This window comes from Choristoneura fumiferana, chromosome 2, assembly GCF_025370935.1.
Source record: "Choristoneura fumiferana chromosome 2, NRCan_CFum_1, whole genome shotgun sequence".
In the NCBI taxonomy this organism is placed as follows: Eukaryota; Metazoa; Arthropoda; class Insecta; order Lepidoptera; family Tortricidae; genus Choristoneura; species Choristoneura fumiferana.
The window spans coordinates 12668324-12692158 of NC_133473.1; the positions used below are offsets into that span (position 1 = coordinate 12668324).

The 23835-nt window shown below is 36.4% G+C and overlaps 1 protein-coding gene across 1 annotated transcript; it reads right to left on the bottom strand.

Moving 5' to 3' along the window:
• Positions 1–200: 200 nt before the first annotated feature.
• Positions 201–23554, bottom strand: Spt20 (transcription factor Spt20 homolog). Its single transcript, XM_074109166.1, has 18 exons — positions 23356–23554; positions 23002–23250; positions 20656–20808; positions 19815–20054; positions 19040–19261; positions 16459–16611; positions 15121–15430; positions 14639–14778; positions 14051–14133; positions 13841–13901; positions 13303–13482; positions 12640–12789; positions 11435–11567; positions 11089–11315; positions 10309–10437; positions 9339–9537; positions 6706–6855; positions 201–4078 (listed from the first exon to the last, which is right to left on the bottom strand). Exons 1-18 carry the CDS (start codon positions 23389–23391, stop codon positions 3993–3995), a joined length of 2901 nt encoding a protein of 966 aa, XP_073965267.1. The 5' UTR covers positions 23392–23554; the 3' UTR covers positions 201–3992.
• Positions 23555–23835: the final 281 nt, after the last annotated feature.

Genomic DNA, 23835 nt, shown 5'->3' on the forward strand with positions numbered 1-23835 from the left:
GAACACTTGACACATTCACAACCGGTTGTCTGCTTTATAACGCTATGGGGCTTTAACAGTTGCACGTAATATAAAAATTTAAAAACTGTTACCTAATGCTATATTAGACCCCGCGATCTTATTTACACTTCTTTTGTAGTCTGACGCACTTTTGGAGGGTTAACTACTTCTAAGCTATAGCGAAAAGAAAACAGGTAAAATATGTAAAAGTTATTTATGTCCGGAACGTCAATTTCTGAACATCGCGCTTAATTACATTTTTACAATATCATTTTGATACACAAATCCATGTCAACGTAACCATATACATTTTATTATACACTGCTAGTATACAATTAAGGTCAGAATGTATATCACATTACATTAAAAATAATATTTACAATAAGAGTACGTTAATGGTTAACTAGACTCACAGTTGTCATTTGACAACCTACGACCACCTGAACAAAATTGGATTATGTATAAAAATCTTCATTAAAAAATATATACAGTTTTATTATCTCTTAAAATATAAATTTACTTGTTTCGGATAAAGTTCTCACTTTATGTTACTAAATAACATCGTATGTACAGATTGAGCTACATGTCCGAGAACAAATGAGATCAACAATTCATACACCTACATCCAAAAGTACCTATTTATCACAGTGTAGTTATTGCTACCAGAGACCATGAAAAAGCAAGGCCGCAGAGTATTTCAACTGTTTTAACTTTTGTGCCACGACATTTTACTAATGTTCAGAGTCCGTTTACTTACATAAAAATTCCAGCAGATAACTCCAGATTAATTTATTTACAAAGCCAAAATGTAATAAAAAATACTTTATATTTATAAATTTACGTGACAAATTATGAGATGGCTGAAATGACCCGTTGGCCTTACCCATTTGAATATTTCTCTAAAACTGTGCAGTAGTAAATGGGGTTAGAACGTGTTTTAGACACATTGCGGCAGAAAAGGGCTGTGGTCTGACCATTCGCCATCCACAAAAAAAAACACTCAATATTCGAAACCACGCCACTTTTAGTTACATATCATCTGTCGCTGTTCATGCATCATAAAAACCGAATGGCAATATGGTAGAAACAAGCCTTCAGTTTAATACTTAAAATGAAAATACAAATTTAATGCTTCTATCACAACCAGTTTATCGTTGGACGTACACGTACTTAACTGTCAAGTAGGTACTAATTATTGCTTCGTTACTTCTAATCACTTGGCTTTTACGAAGGCTTGTGGTATGTATGTAAACACTTGAATTAAGCGTAATAGCTCCTGTGTTTATGTGCCCTGCACGCGTCGCGTCATGTTTTATAAATAGTGCGCTTAAAGTATAATTGTGTATACCTGATGTGGTAGCAATACCTACGCTGTACCTACGTAATGAAGTTATAATTTGTGGCAACAGCTGCAAAGAAAAGTGTACATGTATATTTCAAGCCCAGGCGATACTTCAGAACAAAAATCTAGGCATGTCATAGAATGTTTTTATGAACACATCCTGGTACTTATATTTAATAAATATCGCCAAAGGCAATAGAAACCGATCGCATTTCTTAGATAGTTGCATAGAATACGACCCGATTTTATTGCTCTTAAGTTTAATAATAAACTATATTACAGTTAAAGATGACAAAGAAAAATGCGTTAAGTACCGCTTTGACACCAATTCCTGTTTTTGCGCACGTCAGGTCAGAAAGGCGGACTACACTGATGACGTGCGTCTTCGACGTGCACGTCAAATAACTCTGGCGCCAAAGCAATTTCGGGTTAGACTTCACAATGATACCTTTAAACATAGTGTTAATAAACAAAAAATATTGCCTGCTGACAAATAATCCGGATTGCAAACATTCGATCATTTCTACTATCATTTTCTAGTAGCTGAAGAAATTCACTTGAAATATACAATAAGAAAACAATTTAATAGTGACGTCTTACGTCCCCACAAAAGAGCGTTCGGCGTCTAACTTCTTTTTCATGTACAGTCAAGGGCAAAGATTAAGACACGGCCTTAACGTTAAGTGCATATGCATATTTTTGTAACTTTGGCCGTGTCGATATCTTTGCCCTTGACTGTACTACATATACTAGATAAGGCTACCCGAATTATTTGGTTACCTATAGATATGTGCGTGCAGCAAGGAGAGAAAATTTATGAAAGTGTGATATTGTGATTTTCTCAACAATCTAATCTGTTCTGAACTACATATATGTAAAAGTTCCTTTCATTTTTTTACTGCAAAAAGAAACTACTTACTTTATATAGAATTGCAGTCCCGCCATGTGACAAAGTAAAATAATTTTACAAGATACCTATCTTCATTAAAATGTATAGAAAACAATTCATTTAAACCCGTTATCATGTACATATCATACAATATTATGCGATAAGAATTCACTGTTGTGAATATAAGTGGCATTTGAACACTTAGGTACTTGAGGCTTCTTATAAATATTACTAAAATTGCATTGTTAAATTAAGCACATCGATGATGACAGTTCATTTATCCCGATGTATGTTTAATACAAATTTATTAATTGTTCTTCCATTGTATTTCAATTATTCCTTTAGCGTAGTTTCACTACGAAAGTTATGATAAGAAGATTGGGTAATTCATCACGGCTAAGCATAGCTTCCTTGTAACTCATAACATAACATACACTTCCCTATTTCACCATACCTCAATGTGATGCTTACTCGATATATTACACATTTACAGCCTATTTCCAAACAGTATCAAATCAATGCAAAAGTCTTAAAAATTCATTGTTATTCCGCAAAACAGTTCTGTTATATTAATACTGATTAAGCATAACTTACATTAGAAAGCAAACGGCTAGTTTTTTTACGTACCGACAAATGAATGTGAGCAGCCTGCAGAATACTAACTTTACTGCCTTCGTTACGATTCAACTTAAGTGTCAACATAATATAGGTACTTTGAGAATTATTTGCATGAACCTATGCGGTTCTACACTGATCTTATCTTCACAGTTCATTTTTGGACCTGAGGTCCTAAACCAGTTCCGTAACAATAAACTACACCGTTCAAACCACCTTAACAACATACATATTTACACTGACTATCAACAACTCCAACAACAAATAAAATCTTCACTTATAATATGTTTAAAATGGGATTCATTAACATTTTATTTTAATATCAAGTATAACACTTAAATTTAGTCAAAATATAATGTCATGATCATTCTTTTATTTACTGATGTCATTTAAAATCAAAATTTAGTATCGATACATATTTCATAAAAATAAATTTGTGACTGGCAATTAATTATAAAAACATACATGATTGAGAAATTCACAAAAAAATGAATGTAAATAAAATGTGCGGTACACGTGATTAAGATCCAACTAAATTCATTGTAATAATAAAAAATAGAGACTTTGTTATTTTTTTTAATACGTATTACATGCGAAGCGTTTAGCTTATTGGTCTGACAAATGCAGAGAAAAACGAAATAAAGATCATGTCAATCAGTGGCAACTGATGTTAGGTCCGAACAGGTGGACAATTTTCCATGCATTATCAATGATTATCATGACTTCCTCAACATACTTGGCCGTCTTAGTTGCAATAATTTCAAAGTCAACCGGCTTAGCACCGTCTTTTTAATTATTTTCTATTTCTTTTAGTCAAACTGTCAAGTTGTCTTTCATCCGAACGTCCAAATTGTGTTCTTCCAATTGAACACTGTTAAGATTGCAACACAAATAAACGATGTCAAAATAATGAGCAGCTCAAGATTCTTAAATGAACTGAAATTTACATACGAAACGCTCATGCTAAACCACAACCGTGATTTGCACCATGAAATATCCAATTCAGACCATGTTTTCATGGTATAAAGGATCACAATTCTTTCGACTAGCCGCAGTATTGCACGCGGCACCTTACACTACTATACAATATAACTAATATTTACAATTAAGCTACGCGGGCAGTGCTGCTATTGCTGCTTCTATCTACTAAGAGCTGTCCGGGTTCGATTTTCTTCGCACCTGTTGGGCGGTTAACGCCTGCGCTTGCGCTTGTGTGATGAATTGAGCTGTACCTGTCAATTACACAATACTATTGAAAACTGCACCTTGGAACCGGGTTTTATATGATGAAAGAAAGGAAGGAGACATTTATTCACTAACACAGAGACACATATACAAATTCTGTTTTACGTGCAACTTCATTAAGTGTCAAAACTGTTGATAGTGGCACCAGTTAAAATTACATTTGAGATGTAACGACCAAGAAAAAAGTCCCAACTCGATCTTATATACCAAAATAACACTAGTTATAACGACCAACAGTGTTTAACGACTAAATATTGCTGTCGCTTCGATCAAAGATGGGCATTTCGAAATCGATTCTTGATTACACGATTACTTGATTTTACTTTGTAATCCTCTACTGGGTGTCAGATTACATGTAATGTAATCAAGTGAAACGGGAAATTACCATTACATATTAAGGAATCCGTAATCATCTATACAAATATTATAATTATTAATAACTGGGAATCAATGTCGATTTCGAATTACTGGAATTGTTGACTAGATTACTTCCAGATTATATAAAGATATATATATATATATAAAGTTTAAATAAATTTAGCGGAGTTAAAATTGGGTCCGTTACCTTTTACGCTTAAGCCTTTATTTATTTATTTTTACCGTAATTGGCATTTCCTTGACTAAGTTTAATTCTTTCTAATTTCCATTTCAAACAACGAAATTCCTCCACATCAATAATGCATGCCATTGTGTATACAATATAATATACTACTTGTTTTTTTTTTGATATCCGTTAACTTCGGCAGACGGCTCATTTCATATGAACTACCTGATAGTTAACTTTTCGTCAAATTGAAGAAAAAAAAATGTTTTTCGAAAAAAAATATTTTTTCATGCATACAATAACTTCAGTCATTGCTAAGAGTTAAATTGTAAAATAAACAAACTTGACAAGTGACATTGACGTGACACATAAAGAGAGATAAAAAAAATCCGCATGTGTATCTTTCTTTTGCTAAATATGTGTGAATTAAAAACGGATTAGTTATGAACTTTGAAAAAACGTCATAAATTAAGAACGCTGTTTTTCTGCCAATATTATTAATTATCTTAGCTCTTGATTATCTTTTAAACAGTAAGAGTTAGAGCACTAGAGCCTTAGAGAAATTAACTTCATTTCACCTGTAGGTTGTCCCCTTAAAGTTACCGGATATCAAAAATAACACGGTGTATACATATAAAAATATAATTCGTATTTGAATCATAAGTCGTTTTGTTTTAAGGTATAGCCACTTTTTTGGGTGGAATTATTTCTGAGTTACGCTTCCTGACTTATTATTTACTCGTATCCCTTTATCAAGGGATTCAACACTAAAATTTAATATGAAAGTCACAGATATAGATATATACACTAGATAACTCAAATGCATATTTCTTCAACATATTATATCAATAACGATTTTAATCGATATCGGACAGAAGAATGATAATAACTATTATAGAAAAAGGTATTTATTAGTTATTGATAAAAACAAGCTCATGTCTTAATTTTAACAACACACATAAACAACCAAATATAATCAAAGTATAAGATACAATCTTCTTTTAGAATAAGAATAGATTGATTTTTAAAATTCAATTCAAATATTCATTTAATAATTCAGTTGAATATCATTCTATTATTACTATTTTTTTATTTATTACTGGCACGAGAGGTATCCCATCTTAGGCCTCTAGGTTAGCAACGCATCTGCAATACCCCTGGTGTTGCAGATGTTTATGGGCGGTGGTGATCTCTTACCATCAGGAGACCCACTTGCTCGTTTGCCGTCCAGTCGTATAAAAAAAAAAAAAAAAAAAAAACTTAAGTAATCTGAATTATTTTACTCCAGTTCCCGACTAGATTACCTACTTCATTGACAAACCTTATTTTATAATTTTGTTAATGTCACTCAAATAAAATTGTTTTTGGTTTACATGTCATTCTAGCATTTTACTTTTACCACAGATATAGATTCACATAGATAACGCAAGTATCATGATTTGTATTGAAACTAAGCGTGGTGGCTTTTTAACACCTATTGTGACGTCACAGCCGAAATTTAGTCACGGGAAATACAAATTAATCCAAAAGTTAAGTACTTGATTACCGAGGAATCAAGATTACAGTAGTGGTTTACAAAACGGATTCCAAACGAATGGATGACAAATCAATGACTTACAAGCATAGTTCAGTATTACAGTAGTTTTAATTGCTTATCCAAGTAATCGATTACCGAGAAATCAGGATTACTGGAATGTAATCGTGTAAATAACTTCAAAAGTAATTGATAACGCCCAACTGGCTTCGATGTCGATATAAACGGTTATGATTTCAGTTTGATTTCTAATGAGAAAAAAAATATTTTAAAAAATCATATAAACGGTTATGATTTCAGTTTGATTTTTCATCAGAAAAAAAATATATAAAAAAAAACATTCATAAGATTTTTAAAAGCATTTAATAAAAGAAAATCACATCTTTTGGTTTTATGGCGAGTGGAAGAATAATTTGTGTAACATTGAGCATTGTGAAGATTAGGATTACTTCGCGTTTTAGCGTGAAGGAGTAACAAACATTCACACGAGCACGCACGCACGTACCAACTTTGGCATATATCAACAGTAGGATTACCTGGTCTGACGGTGGGCGGGTGGTGCGGCGAGGGTACGGGGGGCCGGAGGGCGGGTCGCGCGGGTCGCGGGGGCGCGCGCGCCGCTCCGCGCACCACTTGCACCGCGCCGCCCCGCACCGCGCCCTTCACGCCGCCCTGCACCAGTTGCGCTGCAACACACCACAGTATTCAGCCGCTGCGTTAAGCGCAATGCGTTTGACGCAAGTCAGTTTACAATCTAATTACCAAACATTGTCTTAAGGTAGACTTCCAAGTAGAGCGGCTCCGGCGTCCGGCGTCGTCGGCGACACTGACGCTGCGTTCGAACGTTAGTTCATACGTTTCCGTACTGCATAATACTATCGCTCTATCGCCGCGTTACTATCGCTGCGTTAGTGACGCCGGAGCCGCTCGGAAGTCTACCTTTACGCGGTGAGCGGAGCGGCAAGCGCATGTTTGGTTATGATGATGATGAGATTATCTGATGAAAATTGATGTGCGTTTATCGCATTAAACAACCGAGCGCTTAAAACACGCTGATGGGTCTATATCGGCTGGTCTAAAATTGTTATGCATAAAAATGTTTCGTAAGATGTTTTTTTTGCATAACAATGTTCTGTCGAATGATTGAAATGTCGAATTTTTTTTGGTGGAAATTGCTTTTCCATTATATTTTTTAAAATTGCTTAATATAACATTGTATGGTATAACATTGTTTTGTCGAAGGTATTATAGGTATAAAATTGTTATTCCGAATATTGTTCGCACTAATTTCATGTCTGGAAAACAAATATAAATTTAGGAACTGTGACCGCTTTGCGGAGCTCCTATTCCGTCTGCGGCTGCGCGAATTGTCACGATACTAACCTAACCTAACCTATAATTGAGCAATCATGTTACCTGGGTTTTCTTAATTGCGAGGGGCTCCGCCCCCCGAGCCCCCTTTGCTGTTTCGTCTATCCAAGTATCTAATACAAATTCTTTCATTATTTTTTAAGACATTGAATATTACACCAAATAATAATATTATTGATTTATCATTTTAGTAATAAAAATTTTAGACTAAACAATTATAGATCAAAAGTGCTTTAGAAAAAAATAATGTATGCAAAAAAAGAAGTATGGCATACAATATTATACCAAACAATTACGACCAAAAATTTTTAGGAAAAATATTTTAGACCTTGCGAAGGGCACCCCCCGCTGATACAAGTAGATTAGATACAACTCCTGTGACAGTGGGCAGCGCTCTTTATTTTCAACTACGCTCTTTGGATTTCAGCACTGCGGCGTGGAAGGCAATGCTAATCCACGCTATTTTCCCAAGAAAGTCATCATGGAGGTTCTCTACTATACAATACTCTGTTAAGAAGCGACTTATAAGAGAGAGTACAATTACAGTACTTTCATTGTAGCATAGTGCGGGTGACAGCTGTCAATGACAATATCACAAGACTATAGAGTCAAAGTGTCGAAACTTGAGTCAATAAAAGTAATAATTTAAGATCTTAATGATAATTATTAAGTACCGATATAACTGAAGATCCATTAGGTCCCGTCAATAATGGAGTCTCTGGTGTTATGTTACATGCATATTACGTTTCTTCACTTAATTGTGCTTTGAATTTAATTAATTGATAATAAAATTTTGATAGCATAAATTTATTTCGTATAACATAGTCTTTATGTTCAAATATTTTACGCCAGCCATATTCAGGCTACCACCGAAATATACTTCCATATAAATATACCGCAGCAACTTTTTTTGAGTAAAACGAAACGTGCATCAAGTGTCACCCGCATCATGCTACAATGAAAGCACTGTAGACATAGATAATCTGGACTTCGAAGTAATCTGACTCACTAAATCTAGCTCCGATATCGGAACCGACTCCGATTATCGACTCTGACCCCTTTATTGTATCAGTTTTTTTCACTAGCGAACTAGCGATTACTTATTATTTGTTCGCAGAAAATGACTAAGCGATTCCGATCCGACAGGGATCAACCGGTATCCTGCCTTTTCACTGAAATATTATTCCCATATTTTTCATTTGCCAAACTGGTTTATTTGCAAACTCGCAATTTTCTCCGAAACCTAAAATTTATCCCAGTGTATTCTCTTATGATTTTATAGAACACAGTATATTATTAGGTTACGTTTGTTTTGTCAAAGTTCCGGAAAATATATATGGTTTCAAAGAAAATCGTGAGTTTCAAAATGAAACAGTTTGGCAAATGAAGCATTTGGGAATAATATTTCGCTGAAAATGCAGAGAACTATACAAGCTTGACAGGTTTACAACTCGAAAATACAAACTGAAACATAGATGCACAGAAAAACCAGAAAAAGAGGCCAGCGCTGGGAACCGAACCCAGGTCCTCAGCATTCCGTGCTGCGTGCTTTACCGCTACATGACCACTGGACATAGTACAGACACAAATTTCTCCTATGCACCACATATCTCAGCTTGTTTATTCTTATTTAGTCACTTAAGCATTGACACTAACGACATCTATGCTTAAGCCCTCATCGAGAAACTTTCAGCACCCCATCGCCTACACCTGCCTATTTCATACCCTCCTGCTTTAAATTCGGAATGTCTACTACACTTACATACTCCATACACTTTGACCTTACATTCGCACTCACCTATAGGTAGTGACAGCACCGATGGCTGGTTAGTAAGCACGACTGAAGTGGTGGGGGGCACAGACACGAGCAGGCCAGACGGCGCGCCGGACACGTTCAGGGACAAGGATATCGGCGCCGACAGCCCCGGGATCTGTACTTGGACGTTCTGTAGACCTTGGATACCCTGAAGGCCTTGGAGGGACGCCAGGCTAAGACCCTGGAAAAATTAGAAACCATTTGAAACAAACAAACAGTTGGAGCAGCGTGGGAGTAATAATATAGTTTTTTTTTGTTTTACGGCTAATTTGGTTGGGTTCTCTGGTGGTTGGCGCGTATGGCCACAGGAGATGCGGCTTCGAATCCCGTCCGGACCATCAGAAAATCTTTTTGTTTTTATATTTTTCATTTCGTTAATCAAACATATTGCCTAACTAGGCAAAACAAATAATTATATGGAAATTGCCAAATATTTGCAGAAAATAAAAGGGGCTACTAAATGTCTTGCGAAGCATTCTTCCTCACAAAGATAAGCTATTCGCACTGGTAGACTAAAACAAGCCATTTAAAAGTGTTCTGCAGCCTTTTTGCAAAATAAACTTTTGATTTTAAAACCTGAAGAAAGTTAAATGTCATTCTTGTTACCGAGCCTCATTTGAGTTGTGCCACTCGCCACTGTTCATAATTGAGTCGAGCTATACATACTTGTATACTGCTCAAAAGAAAATAAGGGCCACGTAATTTTTATGGGTGAAACGAGATGACTAACAAATATAATTCTTCATAACAACATAACACAGTACAAATACTTTTCATTCAATTAAAATGTATTCAATTAAAAACGCAAACATATTTTTGATTTCATTTTACCGGTAAAATTCAAGCCCTTATATTCTTTTGAGTAGTATAGTAAATGTTGTCATTAAAAATCAGAGTAGCATTGCACGACCAAATTACGAACAGTGGTAAGTGGCCACATAACGAAGGTTACCTGTACATGACAAACTGGTTGCGGCGGCGGTGCGGTCGGCTCGGGGCCCATAAGGCGCTCCAAAAGCGCGCTCTCACTGCTTGATACGTTCGTCGTTTCGTTAGATTCGCACGTGTAGCCTCCCAGTACCTAAGCGACAAATGAGATATGGTAAACTGGGCGGTTATCTTAATCTTAATTTCTTGCAAGTTTCGTTAAACATCACAGGGCCACACTACACAAAAACACTACAGACTCACGATTGGGACCGTGCAAAGCGGGTAGTGGGAGGGGCCGAAACGATCACAGCGCTCGCTACGGCTAAAAATGAAACCAATGGTGCTGGCATGAGCTGTCAGATTGTATGGTTTTGCAGTAAACATTGACTATTTTTAGCAAAAATATGTTCTTCACAAAATGTATTGTTATGAGTTAACACTGACAAGAATAGTGACTGCAAATTCTACAGATTTCCAAAAGTATAGTGGAAACAAGAACAAAAAATAAATCAATAATTTCCGTAAAAATAATCTCGTGAGTGATGGCACGAAACCAAGAAAGCAAGTTAATTTTTAACTGAAAACAACAATTTAATGCAATTGGCATTACTACCATGGTCCAGAATTGTCTAATATAGTATAAAAATCATAAGATTTCATAGAAATTCTAACGATGTTTACTTAAGTCTCGCTTGACAGTTGTGGCAACATCCCAATACTGCTCATAGTTGCAACCGCTGTGGCGCTGTGGTCGTGCACGGTATACGGTGGAATTTTACACTTACATTACGGTCGTACATACCTGCTGTGTATAAGTAGGCAACGTGTGGGTGGCCGTAGTGGCCGTGATCAAGCGAGCCCCCGCTATGGACACCGTCCGTCCCAGCAGCTTATGCGTGTCTATCGTGTCAGCAGTTGACGTCACATGCGTCATGGCAGCCGGCGCACTATTTAGAAGATTCAGTATCGTCTTGTTTGCGCTCGAACTGGCAGTACTGACGGCGGCTTTCGCTGCGTTTTGACTGGCAGCTTTAAAAGAAAAATAGGAACGGTAAAATAGTTATTTGTGATACGAGGTTGGTAAGTAAGGTTTTACACTAGTTTGTAAAACTTTACCAACCGTGTATCATACGACTTTTTTAAAGTACCTTGTTGGAATTGTTGCGCTGAGTTCATGAGACTAGTAACGAGCGCGCTAATGGCAGGATTCGTTGTTCTTGGTTTTGTGATGGTGGCCTTTTGCTGAGCTGTTGACGCGGCTGTATACTGTATGTTTTGGACCTAAAAAAATAAATACGTTACAACTTCTCAGGTAAGTACGCGTCTTTCTTCTTTTATTAACGTGACGCACATTTTATTAAATTGGCCGCCACGCTGTATCCCCCAACACGCTCCTTGACTAATAATATCCGTCAATTATCTGATATGGGCGGTAAGAACATCTTGTTTGCCAAATTTTCAAGTCTCTAGCTCTCGTAGCCTACGCTGTGCGTTGTCTGTCAGTTAGTCAGTCAGTAACATACTGTTCTATATATGTATAACTTACTCAGGATGTCTAGAATAACTACGTAGGAATTTCAGTGATACACTGGAGCATTAGGAAAAGCTTAATCTCTAAACGTCTGAAACAAATGTGCGACATTTCTTTTAATGTTTTTTTTCTAAGGATTTCGTATTTTATACGGAATCTTCCGAGTTAAGGTATATTTTATACCTTAGGCTGCTATTTACTCTTAAACTACTAATAACTCTCAAGCAAACTTAGCCGTTATAGTTTTCCTTGAAAGTTTGATAACTTACTACCATTCTGAATTTTTTCAAAATTTTCCACCCGCCGGTTTATATTTTAGAGGGGGCGGGGACGCTCGATTTTAATAAAAATTTGCACTTTAAAGTTGAATATTTTGCAAACATATCACTGAATCGAAAAACCGCTTTAGCAACCCCCTAATGATTTTAAAAAACCTATACGATACCCCACACTACAAGGTTGGATGAGAAAAAAAAATCACCCCCACTTTACGTCTATGGGAGGTACACTAAAAAACATTTTTTTTGCATTTTTTATTGTACCATTTTGTCGGCATAGTTTACATTCATATTCGAGCAAAATAACAGCTTTCTAGCATTGATAGTCCCTGAGCACAGCCGCGGACGGACGGACAGACAGACAGACATGGCGAAACTATAAGGGTTCCGTTTGTGCCATTTTGGCTCCGGAACCCTAAAAAAGAGTACATTTAACTAAGACAAACTCAAACTCTTTGGGGTTCAAACTCTTCCAAATACTCCAATGTACCTACTGAAGTTTCTGCATCATTATTCTGGACATTCTCTATTCGTATACCCTTACCTGTGTCGTCCCAGCCGTGGACATGAGGGGGTGCTGTATGTGAATTATCGCCGACTGCATTTTCTGCGGGTTGAGAGGTTGCTGCGGATTCGTCAGCTGCTGCGCCAACAGCTGATTCGTCGACGCTTGCGTCGCGTGAATTTCGTGAGTCTATAATAAAACATTATAATATCACTTAGTCATAGGAATAGCTAGAAAACTATGGCTCAAACGTCTTAGTAGAAGAGTAGCAGAAGATTATAACATTTCGAGATTATCAGGAATATCGGGATAAAAAGTAGCCTATGCGTTACTTCAGATATCCAGCTATCTTCATGCTAAATTTCATCCAAACCTGTCCAGCCGTTTTAGCATGAAGGAGTAACAAACAAAATTACGATGTGTATTCCCAAATTAATTGTGATGTGTACACACACACGCACACTAATGCATTTATAATATCAGTAGGATTAGTGGTCTGGCTGGCTATACGTAGTACAAAATGCTAACTCTCTTCTATACTTGAGATGATGACTCCTCGTCCACGCTGCTCACGTTGTCCGCACCCAGTCCGTCAAAAGCCAAAGCCAAAATATCTTTATTCAATTTAGCCTATAACGAGCTCTTATTAATGTCAAAAAAACCGGTACCTACGTCCACTTTGTAACTAAATTATATACGCACCGCTGCCTGCACCTGAGGTGACAACCGCGGCGTTGTGGGCGAAGGCTGTTGCTTCATAGCGTCTGCGGCGACCGTGGGCACGCCCACGCTGCCCACGTTGCCCACTCCCGTGCCCACGCTGCCCACACCCGTCACTCCGGGTACACTACTAGCATTGCTGACTTGTTGGAGTTGAGCTTGCTGCAAATAATAGAAAACATTCCTAATTAACTATGCATTGACTTATTTGAGGTACCTATATTGTGTGAGTGTGTTTTGATACATGGGGCATATTTTCTTCAACTAAACCAAGTAATTACAAGTTTTAAAAACCGAAATGCATGGTAATTAATTAATATGTACACAAATTACCATATGTGATACTACCACAGCATGGATATTCTTAACTCTCATTTTCATTGTTTTTTTTTTATTCTATGAATTTCAACAAATCATCTGATAAAAGATAAAAAATATTAAAAAAAAAACAATTAAAATTAGACACTGAATTACATATCAAAATTGGTGCACTAATTAAAATTAATTTCAGTATAATTACCAAAATCGGAAGCTGCCGTGTTGTCGTATGAGTATTAGGAGTCGTTGCTATAGTAGGAGTCCTGTAAACGAACATCATCTAATTAGCACGTCTACAAACTATGAGAGAACAGTGAAGGCGCTGTAATATATCAATTCTCCTTTCAAATTCTAATTTATTTTAGTACAAAAAAAAACCAGTAAATCTCTTTGTAGCAAATAAAAAACTTACACAACAGGCACTGTGGTAGCGTGTGTGTGTGCAGTGGCGTTGCTCGCTGCCGCCGAACGTTGCTGCATCAACAACTGTTGACCCTAACCAAACAACAACATTAAAATGGAACAGTCAACACTTCATTCATATGTTAAAACAGTGTTTCTCAACATGTCAGTCCTGGATTTGTCAATAGGCCGTATAGGCCGCGGCCTAGGGGCGGCAGCGGCCTAGGGGCGGCATTCAACGAGAAAATTATTATTTTAGAAAGTTACATAGGGCGGCGGATATAAAGTGGCCTACACTCCTAAAAAACATAAATCCGCCACTGCAACATGTAAGTCACGACACCCAGTAGTGGAATCTCCTTCAATAGGGCAACGCGACTACTTCAGACTATTCTCAACGTATCATAAGGATGTTTTCGTTATTAATTACACGAGATTTTTCATTGCCAGCATGCATGTTGCTGTATGCTAAGAGATGCGCGATCTTAATCGCTTATAAGTTTTTTTTTTTTGTGTAAGCTACCTAGTGACCAAGTTTCTCTGAAAGATTTAAGATAAAAATTTAAAACCACTGTCTAAAATTATTTCGTTTTATTACCATTTCCCTCATGCCACCAGTGAATGACACTCTTGGCAGCTGTCCAGGCACGATATGCTTTATCCTAACTGATTTGCGACCTTCCTCTGTGAAGATCTCCGTAAATTGTTGGATGTATTTGTTCGCCTGTAGCCTCGAACCTAGACAGATACAACATTTGTAGCAATACTTAAAACAAGTTCTAGACATAAAGTACAATCTTTTTTTGTAAAACATATCTACACAAAAATACGTAGTTATTTTTTACACTTCCGCCATTTTTAAGACGAAATTGTATCATAAGAAAAAAACTTGTTCATTAAATCGACGTCGTCTGGAGCAGAATATCTCGCCGTCAGATCAAATAGTTAGGAGTGTTAGGACCGCTGTCAATATATTTATTCTTATAAAACTTACATTACCTATACATAATAAAAAAAAGGTTTTCTATCATTTAAAATGCATTTACTTAAACTAGCTACAAAAACTAAAAAAAAAAATACCTAAAGTAAAACGGCACGCCGCCCCATTCCTCTCGCCTTCCACATGATCCCTATCCACATACAATTCCCCCAGGAACTCTTGGTCGGACGGCCTCTGTAATATCGATAGTTTTATATGGAAGAATCCAGCACCAGCGTGTGGTGAAGTCTTTTCGGTCTCTAGTATGTATTCTTCTACGAGTTGGGGTTGGCAGTCAGGGGTTGGCCGCGGGCGTTCGTATGCTCTGGCAAGACGCAAAGGACCGCTGGGTTCGGAGGGCAGGGCGAGAGGTAAAGGCTCCATCTTAGGTGGTTCTATTGGCTTGAACACCTGTGAAAGCGAAATAGAAAAAAGAACAATACAATTTTGTACATAATAATGTAATAATAATTGGTTAATGTAAGCAGTTCACGTCAAAATGTGACAATAACAAAAAAGTAGCCTCATTTTAACTTCCATTCTTTGGAGTCAGAGAAAAAGGTTTTTCACTTCTCATGCTCAAAAAGTAGGTCAATATAGCCTTACAAGGCGGGAGTAAAGTGAGTACTTTAGTCCCTAGGGAGTAAAAGTATTTTTTTTTTTTATTTACTTCGAGTGACTTAGATAAACTCAAGCAGCCAGTACTTGTTTAGTTTTTGGCATATAATAAGATTATGTGTGGACCATTTTCATGACGTAAGTGTTACGTTCTTAGTCTACGTGGTCTTAGTCGTCTTAGTTCTATGCTTTTTCCGCTTAGAAGTGGCGCCATTCTATTTATTCCAGTTTGTGTATGGACCATTTTGCCGATGCGATTTTGTTATATCTGTGACTGGTGGGAAAAAAATACTTACAGCGAAAACTTTGAAACTGTTTTAGAGCGTATATCATAAACGATTAATGACTATTTTTTACTCGCAATCCAAGTGTAAAATAGAGTTTTCATCTCAAGACTAAAAGTCAATGTAAGCCCTCGGATAAATAGACACCCTCGCTAAAGCTCTGGTGGCTAACCACCTCGGGTATATATTGGCTTATTTTAGTCCCTCGATAAAAAATATACTATTTTCTGTAGGTAATCAATATTATTTAAATGCAAAGTAATATATTGTCAATTAAAAGTTAGCCCAATTGACCAAATCTACATATTCGCTGCAATGCTGTGAAAACTACACATTTTCTAATAAGGTAAGATATCTCCGAGTACGAGTAGCATTTTATTATGCGTGTGTGCACGAATGATAGTATGGTTCTTGCTCGCTCCGATAGACAGGCACACTTACGGAACATTACGACAAAAACTTAAACGCGCCGCTCCTGCGTTTCAACTATAGTACTAGGTTATAGTTATGATAGATTGAGATGCTAAAAAGTCTTACCTCTGGTGGTTTCTTGGGGTATTTGGACGTCAATCGCGTGTGTGGAACAGATTGCCGGCTGTTCTTTGCTCTCTGCCGGTGTATCAATTCCAAGAGCTCTAAACCGTGATAGTGCGTAAATTGATCTAATTTTCTTTTCCTATTTACTGCAACCTATGGCAAAGAAGATGGATTTGAATTAGTTAATATATGTATGTACATATTATAATGATGAATTTCTCCTGTTCCTTTGGGTTTACATGGTAGCGATGTTTCATAGAAAAAAATATGAAGACTCGCTAGTAATGCTTGGATTTAAAGTGTCAATAAAAAAAATCTGTTAAAAAAACCGGCCAAGTGCGAGTCAGACTCGTATATCGAGGGTTCAGTACAACTCTGAATAAGCTGTCCGAACGGCAGATCTGTGCGCATTAGACCCCAATATTACGTTTGTAGTAACAGGAAAAATTAGAGAATTTCAAAGCAAAAATCTGATTTATATTATATATTTGATATTAATTTGTTGATAAAATATACTTACCTAATAATAAATATTATCATCAAATTTCAAGTTCATAGGTCAATAAAAGCTAAAAGAAAATCTAGAGTACATACCTAGGTACAATTTTTTGTAAAACCAAGGCTTTAGTAGATTTTCATTCCTTTGTTTCACAACATATATATTTATTTATTATTTATGCATTATTATTTATATTTTTAAACAAAAACAAAGTTTTTATCTACTCAAATAGATCTACTCAATAAGATCTAAGCAACGATACCCTACTTGATAGGGTAGGTCATTTTTTTTTTCGCCCTCCCTATATTTGAGCTATTTTAAAACACTTAAAAATAGTTTTTGTTAGTTGCATTGCTTTGGGTCAACAAGATATTTAAATGCTGAGAAAATTTCAAAGCTTTAACCGTCACGCACGTCGAAGCCGTGGTGGCAGAGTGGTTTGACCTATGGCCTCTCAAGCAGAGGATCGTGGGTTCAAACCCCGGCTCGCACCTCTGAGTTTTTCGAAATTCATGTGCGGAATTACATTTGAAATTTACCACGAGCTTTACGGTGAAAGAAAACATCGTGAGGAAACCTGCACAAACCTGCGAAGCAATTCAATGGTGTGTGTGAAGTTCTCAATCCGCACTGGGCCCGCGTGGGAACTACTGCCCAAGCCCTCTCATTCTGAGGGGAGGCCTGTGCCCTGCAGTGGGACGTATATAGGCTGGGATGAACCGTCACGCTGTAAAAACCGTGTAAAAGACGGACAGACGGACGGACGAGCGAACGGACACGTGCGTGACAACAATAAGCTTCCTTTTGGGCCCTTTGATTAAGGAACCCTAAAATTTATTATGCGGACAAGGCATGTAGAAAATTGATGAACATGACAAATAGGCTTTATTTTATCCTTATGGTGCATTTTAACAGCATAAGGGGCTGTTTCACCATCCATTGATTAGCGTTAACCGACGGTTAAATGTGATGCCGTCTCCGTCTATTCAAACAAAACAAATAGAGACGGCATCACACCTAACCGCCAGTTAACACTAATCAATAGATGGTGAAACAGCCCCTAAAAGTATTAAAATGCCTGAGCAGCAATTTGAGAAAGTAACATGACAAGCGTTTTTATGGCACAGTCAGCATATTGAAGGCTACTGGGTCACGGCAGGTTATCGAGTTTAAGATCACGAAAACCAGGTCAATGCTCCAGTTTCAATACATGTGGCTGTTATATTAGTATGTTAATAAAGAATCTGTAAGTAAATGATTAACAAATTCAGCTCTCTTTTGATAATGGTTTACGTGAGCGTAATTCGTACCGAAATATCACAGCGTATTAAATAACAACCAGAGAAAGAACCCTGTCATTCGCAAGCCCTAGTTCCGCAGCTCGGCCGAATGTAGGCAGTTAGCACTGAGACAAGTGTGTTCACTGTTACAAATTATTATTCTGTGGAAATATCAAGTTATTTCCTCACTATGATCAACGGGTGTTTTTTGGTAAAGTTACTCAATTTTGAGCAGGCAAACTTGATAGCACTATTTTTGAACACTGATCCTGTATGGTTCATGACTGTTCGTATTTGAATATTGAATATTCTATCTCAATGAGACGCAATCGTCATCATCATCAGCCAGAAGACGTCCACTTCTGAACAAAGGCCTCCCCCTTAAAAGAGACGCAATAATAGAGATAAATAGCTGTAGGTGACTAAAAATCACTTTATTTTATCTTCATATTATTGTTAGTTTTTCAATTAAGTTTTTATTAGCTTTTAAAAAAATGTTAGGAAAATGAGTTGCATTAGAAATGACCTTAAGGTGATTTTCCACCGGCGAGGCGAGGCGAGACGAGAATTGAAATTTGTATAGCGGCGACAATGCATACAAATTTCAATTCTCGTCTCGCCTCGCCAGTAAAAAATCACCATTACAATTCAGTACGAAATTTATGCGAATGGTGTTTTGACAGCTGATGAAATCATAGTCAATCGATTGGTGGTGTCTTGGCTCTCTTTGACGAGGGTAAGTTATAAGTTATCGCTGCCCCTCTCACTAATCCCGCATCAGTGCCTATTGCCTATCACAAACCTGTGAAAACCTCCGTGCTTGCCGCCTTATCCTTGGAGTATTGAATAGCCTCGGGGCCGCATGTAGCCGGGCTGCCAACAAGCCCACTGCCGGTCGCGGGTCGAGGCACAGGGGGGGCGCAGATGCATGCACCAGGGCTGCCTCGACGGCTTCTAGGGCTCCGCGTTCCTCGCTCGCCCAGCCGCACCGACCACCGATACATGAGGCATCCGTTATTATGCTCTGTCGAAAACGTGGTAGTTAGGTATTTTAGTTTCGATAGTCAGACTATGAGTTTGCTGATGTGTCTCATGGGAAATATAGATACAAATGTCAGCAAACTCATTGGGTGACCAACGCCGTGCTAGCGTTAAGTTTACCGATTTTTTTCTAGAGCAACCGTCAGTCGCTTATTACGGCCACCTTTCTTATTAATTTAGTGTGATAGATGTTTTGAACCCCAAGCACGCGTGTGACCGAGTACGTAGCTCGTCGTCGCTCTATGCTTGTCTCAGGGGTTCACTAAGTGGCAAAGCCAGCCGCGATCTCGTGCTAGCCGGGCTAAGCAATAAGCCAGTAAGAAATTCGCAGTCGCGGTCTGTCTGCCTATTACTTCTTCATACTTCACTTTGCACAATCGATCTGGGAAGCACATAGAATAGTTTTTATTCCAGAAAATTGTATAGTTCCCACGGGCGCGTGATAAAAGATTTCTACGCAGTGGAGTCGCAGGCAATGGCTACTAATAAGATACTTTAGTCTTTTTTTCATAAAAAGGGTTTACCAAGTTTCATACCTGATTTGTAGGTCTCAGAAGAACATGATGTGTGTCGCAGAGGAAACTAGGGTACGCCTGTCTGTAGTCCCTAATCTGAGCTATGATACACCCGGAGTAAAACAGACAAGAGTGCTCCGATTCTAATAGGTCTAAAAGCACCACAGGTAACTCTTCATTGTCAATATAACTAAGTAAGTCTTCCTCTTCATAGGGCCACCGAGGTGTCTCTATTAAAGTTTCTTCTTGACTTGTTGATGTCTGGTAAATAAAAAAGTCAAATATAGCATATGTAAATGGTCAATTTTGCATCTCCATTTTAGTAAAAATTTAACAATTGGAGATGAGCTGCATTTGAGATAGCTGTATCATTATCATTATGTAATGTGGTTAAATGGAATAGACAGCTAAGAGTCAGAGAGAACTAAGAGTCTTGCAGACTTTTGAATTCTACAAATTTATTATTTCATTAACTGCTCTTGGGTGTTTACTATGTATTTAAGTATGTATCTATCTATATAATTATATTTATCCGTTGCTTAGTACCCATAACACGAGCTTTGCAAAGCTTTCTTTGGGACTAGGTCAATTGGTGTGAATTGTCCCGTAATATTTATTATTATTAACTTTGCAAGTCCGGACTAAGCAGAGAATTGTCTGTTTCATGACTGAAAATTTTGACAATTATTAAGTTCTTAATTACTAAAAAAAAATCTACTAGAGGATTTACTTTCACAATTGATTTATACTTAGGAAAGTATGCTAGGTATTATGAGGTTATCATTTGCTATTTTACAAATGAAATAACAGTCATCTATTAGAAACAGTCTACATTTTTATAATATTTTTTTTTTATACTTACATTTGCATCACTAGGGTTGTACTGTGAATTTCCATTGATTTTTAGAGATAAGGAATATCCTTTATTTCCTGGATATAGGTTTATTATTAGAGTGTTAAGGCTGTACTTTGCTAACAACTTTTCTAATAAATATGATGTGGTTTTTAGCCCTTGCTGTAACAATTTAAAATAATTATGGTTATCATCTCAATAATCATACAAGAACCCCAAGAATCATATACATAAGAAGGATTATAGCCTCATACTTACAGTCACCTACATTAATATCTGCCACAGCAGTGAGCAAAAATATCTGACAAGTTCTAACGGCCCTAGAAATAATGTTGTATCAGGTATTTATGAACATTCTGCTGTGGCAGGTATTAATGCAGGTGACTGTACCTAAGGACTGATTTTTTACAACAGATATAGTGCTTCAGAAAGAGAAGGGAATTCGTAGTTTGGTAATTTCAAAAATTATTTCAACATTCTTGAGTTTTTAATTCCTTTCAATTTTATACTCCACCCTACTTACAATTGTAGATTTTGTAATTTATAAATTGAATGTAAACATATTCCAGCAAATAAATATTTCACTTCATTTCGTTTCATTTCATTTCAATGGGAATTTAAAGAATAGTGGTGTCTTATTATTAAGCATGGTTTTATTATCAACAGAATTTTAATTGACTTGTATGAATTTTTTTAAGTATAGTTAATATTAAAATTTAAATCACTTTAACAGAAGAAGACACTTCTTACTTCATACTTAATTAAAATAATGTCTGTTCTACACTCTTCCAAATTCTGACACAGACTTTTATGAATTAAAAGATCCTCAAAATATTTTTTGTGCCTTATAGAGCCCATATTATAACTGAGTACCTTTCGGAGTAAAAAAAAATTATTCTATTTAGTCCGTTTAGTTAGGTTACAATTAAGACTATATAAGAAAATAAAAGGTATTATTTAGGTACTATATTTTCTTTTGTCAATCAAACAATAAATGAAATGAGTTAAAGTTTGTGAGTGGAGGCCCGTGATGTCACACCATGCTAAAAGTTTTGCACAGTGTTTTGTTGTGCAAAATTTAAACTGATATCTTCATCATTTTTAGATTAATTGACAAAAGTTTAGACGGTGGGTTGATGACATTAAAGCTGTTGCAGGTAGCTAGCACATGGACAAGAGTGGCCAATAATAGAGAAGAATGGTGAATAATGAATGCAATAGCAAGTGTCTAATTAGACAATACGGACTCAGGCATCCATTCATCTGGCTTCAAAGATTGGTAATCAAAAGTAACAGTATTTAGGTATGTTGAGCAAGCTAGCCCAAAGAAAAAGGGAAAAGCACAAATAGATCCCTGCCAAGTTTAACGCATAACTTGTCTATACACCGTGGGCTCTAATAACCCAAAAGATTTTAATAGCGTATTCCTGACAATAATGTGAGTAAATAATTTATATCAACATAGGCCTAATTATGTATCTTTACAAAATATCATTTTTGAACGAAATTAATTATTTAAGTTTAGTACTTCCTTGTGAATAAATCTTTAGTTAAAAGAGTGAGAAAGATAATCCAATCCTAAGTCGAGAAGCAGAGTAAGCAAACAACACTTCACGAGTTGCTCTGACATCATACGATGTACGGCGAGGGATTTGGTGCTATAGCAACGTCAACACAGCAGTCTCTATGGAGATATCACGGCCAATCAACATCGATCTACTTAGTTTGCTATTGGTTGTAATGGCAGGGTTGCTATGGTTACCTTTAAACAAAATTAGGTGCTATAGCAATGTTAAAGCAGCAGTCTCTATGGAGATATCATGGCCAATCAGCATCAATCTACTTACATACATCCTTCGGGTGTGTTTGACTTGAGATGTTACAACATGAGTTTTTTATGTAATAATGAATATCTCGAAAATTATGCACTATTGGACTACATGTTATACCACTTTATATACTCTAATTAGGCTCTAGAATTGTTGGTTTAAATCTTTCGGGTTATTAATTCCCATGGTGTATATTTTAATTTTATCTGTAAACTTGTAATATTTCAGAAAAAATAGATTAGAATGCAGATTTTTTTTATACTTTCTGCATACTAAAAGAGACAAGTGTTGTCCTTAAGCAACAAAAATTTTGTATCTTCTGATGAAGCAGAATCAACTCTATTGAAGTGGCAATTGGTTTTAACAGAAAAAGAAAAATTTATGAATTAAGGATTAAATATAACCATATATATATATATATATATGGATTTATATAACCTTTTTAATGTGTTTCTGAAGCCAATCCAGGCATTATAGTACTGAACCCTATGTTCACTACAATAATAAGAATAAATTGTACACTCACATAGTTCCCTTGAAGTAACTCATCCCGGCTCAATTCACTATACAATTCATGCAGTTTCTTGAACAAATCAAACTTCTCCACCAATTTAGATGGAACACTTCCAACATTTCGCTGGAATTTCATCCTTGAATCGTCAACTGGCTCTGCTAAATGCATTTTATCATGAGTCCAAGTCATTTTATGATCTGAGACACCACTGTCAAATGGTGATAAGTTGGTATTCACATGTTTCGCGCGATTTAATATTCCCTGTAAAAAAACACCATTATTAGTCAAGAACAGGCATAATTACATTAAAAACAAACAGAATCATGGTTATATGAACGAAGAGAAACGTAAAAAGCAGTGATATACCTCTGCTTCCAATGCCGCGTGAATTAATCCATCCATAATGTCATTAAAACGAATACGTAAGTAGCTGATGTATTAATAAATAAATTATTTCATATTAACTGTTTAGGCCTAAGTATTAAGTCATGATTTCTATAAAAACTCGTACGCTTTATTTATGTTTCACACTGCTTGACAGTAAAATAACATGTCCATCAACATTTTTGACACTTGAAGTGACGAACGAAATGAACGAAAGCTTAGATTAGTGTTGTATGTGAAAAACTTTTTTTTCCATTTTTTTTTATTTTATCTCCAGAGGCTCAACTTTGAAAATTAGTGTCTTTTAAAGGCTAATTTAAAAATAACTAAATGATGTTCTTGTTTTGCGACTATTACAATCGCACGTAACGTAATAATATGTGATCTAATTTTTTATGATAGAAATATATTTCATTTATTTTTGGGGTTTCATTCCTCAAAAGCATAACACATTTTCATAAC